The 8,682-nt window shown below is 45.5% G+C and overlaps 2 protein-coding genes across 2 annotated transcripts in view; both read right to left on the reverse strand.

Annotated features, from left to right (window-relative positions):
• LOC135568764 (ras-related protein Rab-26-like) overlaps positions 1-6,560 on the reverse strand; it is a 111,730-nt gene extending 105,170 nt beyond the window's left edge. Inside the window, exon 1 of the mRNA XM_065015471.1 lies at positions 6,362-6,560. Coding sequence (XP_064871543.1) covers positions 6,362-6,469 — 108 coding nt within the window. The 5' untranslated portion in view covers positions 6,470-6,560. The remainder of the gene's footprint in view (positions 1-6,361) is intronic.
• On the reverse strand, positions 2,694-4,790 carry LOC115123448 (uncharacterized). Its single transcript, XM_029652794.2, has one exon. It carries the CDS (start codon positions 4,049-4,051, stop codon positions 2,918-2,920), a length of 1,134 nt encoding a protein of 377 aa, XP_029508654.2. The 5' UTR covers positions 4,052-4,790; the 3' UTR covers positions 2,694-2,917.
• Positions 6,561-8,682: the final 2,122 nt, after the last annotated feature.

The raw sequence follows: 8,682 nt of genomic DNA on the forward strand, positions 1-8,682 counted from the left end.
GTGAGTGAGTGAGCCTCAGATGCATACACAATGACTTCGCTTCCTCCAATTTCTCTCATTGGAATATTGCACTTTCGCTTGCACAAATGCAAAAACACACACACCATGTTATGTGGAAATGGCAATCTGCTGCCTGATAAACCATGTGGAAATGGCAATCTGCTGCCTAATAAACCACGTGGAAATGGCAATCTGCTGCCTAATAAACCACGTGGAAATGGCAATCTGCTGCCTAATAAACCACGTGGAAATGGCAATCTGCTGCCTAATAAACCACGTGGAAATGGCAATCTGCTGCCTAATAAACCACGTGGAAATGGCAATCTGCTGCCTAATAAACCACGTGGAAATGGCAATCTGCTGCCTAATAAACCACGTGGAAATGGCAATCTGCTGCCTAATAAACCACGTGGAAATGGCAATCTGCTGACTAATAAACCACGTGGAAATGGCAATCTGCTGACTAATAAACCACGTGGAAATGGCAATCTGCTGACTAATAAACCACGTGGAAATGGCAATCTGCTGCCTAATAAACCACGTGGAAATGGCAATCTGCTGCCTAATAAACCACGTGGAAATGGCAATCTGCTGACTAATAAACCACGTGGAAATGGCAATCTGCTGCCTAATAAACCACGTGGAAATGGCAATCTGCTGACTAATAAACCATGTGGAAATTGGAGACGCATCATAAAGTGCCTAGAATCAGGTCAAATCTGGACACATTATGCATCTAGCATTCTTCATAATAACAAGGGCTTGAAACCAGAAACCAGTTCTAACCTCGCTGCAAAAACATTACCCAGCAACCACAGTTGAGACTAAATATGGAGTAGAAGAGCCCACCCCCCTCACTCTTAATTATATGAAGGACAATCATTGAAATGTTGTCTTTCCTATTGAAAATGTGCCAGGCAGCTGCAGCAGCCACTGCCTCTCTCTTTCCCGTCAATAACACATTTGTGTATGTTCCTCTTATATTCCTCTTGTATGCAGATTATATAAGAAATTAATGAATAAAATAAATAAAAACAATGAATTCACTGCATCAATCAGTATTCCTCTCTTATGTAACCAAACCAAAACCCTCCTGGGAGCGTATGCCTGTTCCTAAACCAATAGGAAATAGGAGCTGAAACAAGCTTACATAACCACAACAAAAATCTACCAACATTTAAATGCATGTTGGACATTAATCAACATTCTGCTCTTAGAGAGGCAGAACACAGAGTATACCAAACATTAGGAACACCTTCCTAATATTGAGGTGCACCATCCTGGACATGAACCCAGCCCTGACACTGGAGAGGCAACAGTTACATAATGGAGGGATAAAGGGAGAGTCAGGGAGGTAGGAAAGAGAAATATAGAATGGGGAGAGGGTGATACAGAGAGAGAGAGAGTTGTTGATACCCACATAGCTGAACAACTAGTTCAATATACATCTGTGTGATCAACTAAAACCCCCAGTGTCTACAGCTACACCTTGATAAGACATGTTATCCCTGTCCAGAAACAACCCGAGCTATGAGGAAGAACAGAGTTCCAATATACATCTCTGTGATCAACTAAAACCCCCAGTGTCTACAGCTACACCTTGATAAGACATGTTATCCCTGTCCAGAAACAACCCGAGCTATGAGGAAGAACATAGTTCCAATATACATCTCTGTGATCAACTAAAACCCCCAGTGTCTACAGCTACACCTTGATAAGACATGTTATCCCTGTCCAGAAACAACCCGAGCTATGAGGAAGAACATAGTTCCAATATACATCTCTGTGATCAACTAAAACCCCCAGTGTCTACAGCTACACCTTGATAAGACATGTTATCCCTGTCCAGAAACAACCCGAGCTATGAGGAAGAACATAGTTCCAATATACATCTCTGTGATCAACTAAAACCCCCAGTGTCTACAGCTACACCTTGATAAGACATGTTATCCCTGTCCAGAAACAACCCGAGCTATGAGGAAGAACATAGTTCCAATATACATCTCTGTGATCAACTAAAACCCCAGTGTCTACAGCTACACCTTGATAAGACATGTTATCCCTGTCCAGAAACAACCCGAGCTATGAGGAAGAACATAGTTCCAATATACATCTGTGTGATCAACTAAAACCCCCAGTGTCTACAGCTACACCTTGATAAGACATGTTATCCCTGTCCAGAAACAACCCGAGCTATGAGGAAGAACATAGTTCCAATATACATCTCTGTGATCAACTAAAACCCCCAGTGTCTACAGCTACACCTTGATAAGACATGTTATCCCTGTCCAGAAACAACCCGAGCTATGAGGAAGAACATAGTTCCAATATACATCTCTGTGATCAACTAAAACCCCCAGTGTCTACAGCTACACCTTGATAAGACATGTTATCCCTGTCCAGAAACAACCCGAGCTATGAGGAAGAACATAGTTCCAATATACATCTGTGTGATCAACTAAAACCCCCAGTGTCTACAGCTACACCTTGATGAGACATGTTATCCCTGTCCAGAAACAACCCGAGCTATGAGGAAGAACATAGTTCCAATATACATCTGTGTGATCAACTAAAACCCCCAGTGTCTACAGCTACACCTTGATAAGACATGTTATCCCTGTCCAGAAACAACCCGAGCTATGAGGAAGAACATAGTTCCACCCAATGAACAAATGAAGTCAGGAGACGGCACAGGAGTTGAATAATAACAACATTTATTATTCAGAATAATGGAAAAACTATTGATTTTGGTGTCATTTCCACCACCTATAAAACATCCCATCAGTCAGCCCTATACAACATGCTTACATCTACCTTTCAAGTGTTTTGACAAGTGGTGGGCAATCTTACCCTGCAGGGTCCAGTGTGGGTCCAGACCATGAAGTGTATCCATCACCAATCATCTAATTGCTGACAACTATTTGCTGCCCTCAGATTCACAAACATGTAAGATCCGGTTTAGGCCAATAGAGTCAATGATCAACACAGGCTTTTCTTTTTTAAAGCAGCAGCAGCAGCAGAGTATAGTCCCTCCTATTAGAAGCATTGAAGCAGCCCACCTAACGGGTTCAGCTGAAAACACAAGGCCATTACTCTGCAGGAAGTTGTCAGGGTTCACGTTTTGTGTCAAGTCGAAGGCAACACAGGAGGTAAAGATCAGCTGGGATAAACCAGCCATGATGAACAATAGTCCAATGAAGTTAATCACTTCGGCTTCAGACGGATTCCTCTTGATGCAGTTAGTGCACTTTGATCTGTAGAGGAAGAATATCAGCCCTAAAAATAATATCAGCCCGAGCATAAAGGAGAAGGAGAAGAAGGATAAAATCAGTTTCCTTCTGTACTGCAGAAGGTCTAACATTCCTAAAGCACATGCCCAGGTCACCATGGAGATTATCCATCCTATGACCCCCGTGGTGATGGCCGCGACCTCTGTTCCACTTGTATACAGAGTTCTGCTAAGTATGGCCCCTCCAATCAGGAGAAAGGCTGCAGCCCCCCAGCCGAAGTAGAGCGCCCCCCCCAGTTCCCTCTTCTCTCCAGTCAACTCATTGGAGGAGTCGCTGAGGATTGCCCTGGCCTTCCAGGAGACAGGAATGAGGATGAGAAATCCAGCCAGGATGAAGAATATTCCAGTTATAATGATCAACTTAATGTAGTTGGTGGTCTTGTGCCCGACCATGGTGACCATGACTCCCAGAAACCCCAGGATAATAGCCATGATGGTCATGGCTCTGGTGGCCTGCAGGTTGGAGCTCCATGCGGAGCTTGGCATGGAGTCGTAGACCTCACACTGAATCTGGCTTGTGCTCCTCTTCACACAGCTTATCCACAGGCCGTCCCAGACCACCTCCGTGGTGACCAAGTTAGCTGCTATGAAGGTTGTCTCCATCCAGGTGGGGAGTGCACACACTACAATGGTGGTGATTAATCCCATTACTCCCAGGACGATGCCCACAATCTCCATGCCCATCGACATACTGGGTCCCTGGGTACATTTCTCTACACCTGCCCGTCCTGGAGGAACAAGGATGTGACTCAACAAAGACATTTCAAAACCGCAGAGATGTTGAACTTCCAGAGATCCTGGAGCTATGACAGCTTCAGTCTTTACAAAGTTCAAGAACAGCAGATTATTTCACTCTGAAGTTTGTTGCTGAGGTCTTCTGTAAGATAAGAGAATTGAGCCACTCAGTAGACCTCTATATAACCGCTCAATACTGTGATGTCGTCATGGAAACATAACCTATCACTAAAGATTTAGGTCAGTATGTGGTTGTGGTTGAACTAGTGCAATGTACCGCTGTGTCTTCCTGTTCTATTTAAAAGTTACTGTTACATAGGAAAGTATTTCCACCAGTATGTTTTACCAAAATGTCAGATTAGTGTCTGTGTGTGTGCATACATGCGTGCATGTTTGTTTGTCTGCGTGTGTATGTGTCTGTGAGGTGTTTTTATGATACATATCCCTCCCTGAAAAAGCTATCTGATACACAATGCAAATGGCTACGAACGCCATTGAACTGTGAGATGAAGAAAGCATCAGATGTCCATTTCACCAGGTCTCTGGGAGCTCAACTGAAAACATTTCAATAGCAGAAGTCTAAAGTCATTTACGCCCACAAACACACACTATGGGACCAGACACACACCTCCCATTCAGAGCCGCTGTCCATGACCTGCTAACGGGAGGCTGAGAAATCATTTACGGGGTCTGTCATGATCCAGGCACTCTAGAGGCCAGAGCAATCAAGCACAGAGCAATCTCCTGGTCTGTGTCCGACATGGCACCCGATACCCTACATAGAGCACTACCCTACATAGAGCACTACCCTACATAGAGCACTACCCTACATAGAGCACTACCCTACATAGAGCACTACCCTACATAGAGCACTACCCTACATAGAGCACTACCTTTAACCAGAGCCCTATGGGCAAAAGCAGTGTACTGTGTAGGGAATAGGGTGGCATTTGGGACGCAGACCAGCCCTTTCAGCCAATCGCAGCAAGGTAAACAGTTCTATGCCTGCTATATCTAGGTTCATCCGGTATGAGAATCAACAAAAGCCACAACTGTGACCATTTTATGAGAAATAGTGAAACATAGAAATATAATTACTTGAATATCAGTTATATTCATTCAATTTCCTTGGTGTGAATCGTAAAGGTTTTACACGCTGGATGAATCTAGTTGATGATCCCTGCTGTAGAGGAACTGTTGTACTGTAACAAGAGGCCATGCAGAGGGGAGCCAGGGAGAACCTTGAGGGTAATAATGACAAAGGATTTGAAATATAATGGCAATGAAATACATTTGATTTAATAGGATTGAATGGGAAGGTTTTATGGTGTGAATCACAAAGGTTTTACAAGCTGGATGAGATCCAGTAGAGGAACGGTTTACCAAGAGGCCATGCAGAGGAGAGCCAGGGTGAACCTTGAGGGTGAAAACGTAATCACCAGGGTCTCACAGCGCAGCAACACAATTAAATAACCAATCAATATGACATGAGCAGACCAGGCAGTAAGCCTTTATGTTAGGAGTTCAGAGCCGCTGTGGCTAGTCAGATAATGCTACAGCATGTGTGTGACCCCTCTAAAGGAAAGGCTTTAAGGGCTATAGCTTGCACTAGCCTTGAGTCTATAGGGTCCGCAGTTAAACGTACTGAAAAGAGATTAACAAAAGCAGTGCAGTAGCATTACTTCAAGAAGCAATACAGAAATAAAATGAAGGAGAAACCAACCAGGAACAACACACACGCACACGCACAAATGCAGGCACACATACATGCCAACAGATACACACCACAGGAGGTTGGTGGCACCTTAATTGGGGAGGACGGGCTCGTGGTAATGGCTGGAACAGTATAGGTGGAATGGTATCAAATACTTCAAACATATCGCTTCATTCCAGCCATTATTATCAGCCGTCCTCCCCTCAGCAGCCTCCACTGACACACACACACAAACAACCCCCCCTCCCCCCAGACTCATTGGAAATTAAATTCCAGAACCCAGACTCATTCCTAGATGTATTTCTCTCTGCCCATGGGGGGCCGTGGATTTGGCACAGGAGAGGAGATGCCAATCAGCAGGGGACGGTTCCTAAATGAAAGCATGTCAAACTAATTTAAGAATCGATAGGTCTTCCAGAGAGAGACTGGTATCCACAGAGGAAACACTTCCAGCCGCAGGGCTTAAAGACACAGGAAAAGCTCTGTTCTGGAAAAAAATCTATTAAAATGTTCAGCCAGGAATGGACCCATTTTATATACAAAATATGAGGTATGAAGTACATTGATTGAATGTTACCCTTTTTATAGAAACGTGTGTCCATGTATTATCCATCCCCACTCACCCTGAAGTCGATGCCCACAGTAGAGATGAAGCTTCCTGCCAGGAAGGCTCCGTCTTTAAAGCGCACCAGCAGACAGGTCTTCCCCACCCCGGAGTCTCCCACCAGCATCACCTACAGCACAGCAAGAGGGACAAACTGAATGAAAGGGGTTTTAACACACATCCCACAAAGGAAGGTAAACAGTAAGTGAACATTCCCTTTGTCTCAATGTAACAAGGACAAACTGAACATGACAGGTTCCAGCACACTTCCCCAGAGAGACAAAACAGTTCAATAGTCTTTCAGCACAACCCCCAATCTCCTCCCTCATAACGTCCCTGGTCACAACATATTGGTGTGTTCCAGCCGCGTTGTTCCAGCCGCGTTGTTCCAGCCGCGTTGTTCCAGCCGCGTTGTTCCAGCCGCGTTGTTCCAGCAGAGTTGTTCCAGCCGCGTTGTTCCAGCCGCGTTGTTCCAGCCGCGTTGTTCCAGCTGCGTTGTTCCAGCTGCGTTGTTCCAGCAGAGTTGTTCCAGCAGAGTTGTTCCAGCCGCGTTGTTCCAGCCACGTTGTTCCAGCAGAGTTGTTCCAGCAGAGTTGTTCCAGCCGCGTTGTTCCAGCAGAGTTGTTCCAGCCGCGTTGTTCCAGCAGAGTTGTTCCAGCAGAGTTGTTCCAGCCGCGTTGTTCCAGCCGCGTTGTTCCAGCCGCGTTGTTCCAGCAGAGTTGTTCCAGCCGCGTTGTTCCAGCAGAGTTGTTCCAGCAGAGTTGTTCCAGCAGCGTTGTTCCAGCAGCGTTGTTCCAGCAGAGTTGTTCCAGCCGCGTTGTTCCAGACGCGTTGTTCCAGCAGAGTTGTTCCAGCAGAGTTGTTCCAGCCGCGTTGTTCCAGCAGAGTTGTTCCAGCAGAGTTGTTCCAGCAGAGTTGTTCCAGCAGAGTTGTTCCAGCAGAGTTGTTCCAGACGAGTTGTTCCAGCTGCGTTGTTCCAGCCGCGTTGTTCCAGCCATACTCCAGGTTAAGAATCACTATGTTCACTACAGGAGATATCAGACCTCTAGCCAACCATTATAACTCCATTCACTTATGTGACTTTGGGTCAGTCTCTTAACACAGGTAAACATCAGGAACACAAGTGGCCATAAGAAAGTCACCTAGACATTATTGCACATCTGGTCATTTGTTTTGTTCAGCATTATTATCAGATTCTCATTAAACCTTATGATAAATGGATTCAAGCGGTCTCAACATGTTGGTGTTTGGCCAGTAGAGATGAGTGTGACTGGGCATCTGGAAATTAGGTTCTGCTCTTCATTTTGGTCAGATAGCAATACTGAATTATGTGCCTGTGCGTGAGTGAGTGTCCTGCTGCACACATTCCCCTCTTTCTGGGGCCTAATGACATTATAGAGTTGATGTGTTTAGTGTAATCAGTAGAGATGCAGTAGAGATCTAGCCAGGTCAGGTCAGGTTGATAAAATCTCAGTGGAATCTTCATTCCTCTAATCTTCTCTCCTGTTCCCACATCCTCTCTTATCCTTATCTACCCCTCTTCTCTCTTCCCCTCTCATCTCCTCCTCCTGTTCCCACATCCTCTCTTATCCTTATCTACCCCTCTCTCTTCCCTCTTCTCCTCCCCTGTTCTTCACCCCTCCTCCTCCTCTCCTTATCCTTATCTACCCCTCTTCTCTCTTCCCCTCTCATCTCCTCCTCTGTTCTTCCATCCTCTTATCTCCCCTTCTTCATCTCCTCCTCTGTTCTTCCATCCTCTCTTATCCTTATCCCCTCTTCTCTCTTCCCCTCTCATCTCCTCCTCTGTTCTTCCATCCTCTCTTATCCTTATCTACCCCTCTTATCTACCCCTCTTCTCTCTTCCCCATCTCTCTTATCCTTATCTCCTCTCCTCCTCTGTTCTTCCATCCTCTCTTATCCTTATCTACCCCTCCTCTGTTCTTCCATCTCTTCCTTTCCCCTCTCATCTCCTCCTCTGTTCTTCCATCCTCTCTTATCCTTATCTACCCCTCTTCTCTCTCCCCTCTCATCTCCTCCTCCTGTTCCCATCATCCTCTCTTATCCTTATCTACCCCTCTTCTCTCTTCCCCTCATCTCCTCCTCTGTTCTTCCATCCTCTCTTATCCTTATCTACCCCTCTTCTCTCTTCCCCTCTCATCTCCTCCTCTGTTCTTCCATCCTCTCTTATCCTTATCTACCCTCTTCTCTCTTCCCTCTCATCTCCTCCTCTGTTCTTCCATCCTCTCTTATCCTTATCTACCCCTCTTCTCTCTTCCCCTCTCATCTCCTCCTTGTTCTTCCATCCTCTCTTATCCCCCTTCTCATCTCCTCCTCTGTTCT

Source organism: Oncorhynchus nerka, unplaced genomic scaffold (genome assembly GCF_034236695.1).
Source record: "Oncorhynchus nerka isolate Pitt River unplaced genomic scaffold, Oner_Uvic_2.0 unplaced_scaffold_1408, whole genome shotgun sequence".
NCBI classification, from domain to species: Eukaryota; Metazoa; Chordata; class Actinopteri; order Salmoniformes; family Salmonidae; genus Oncorhynchus; species Oncorhynchus nerka.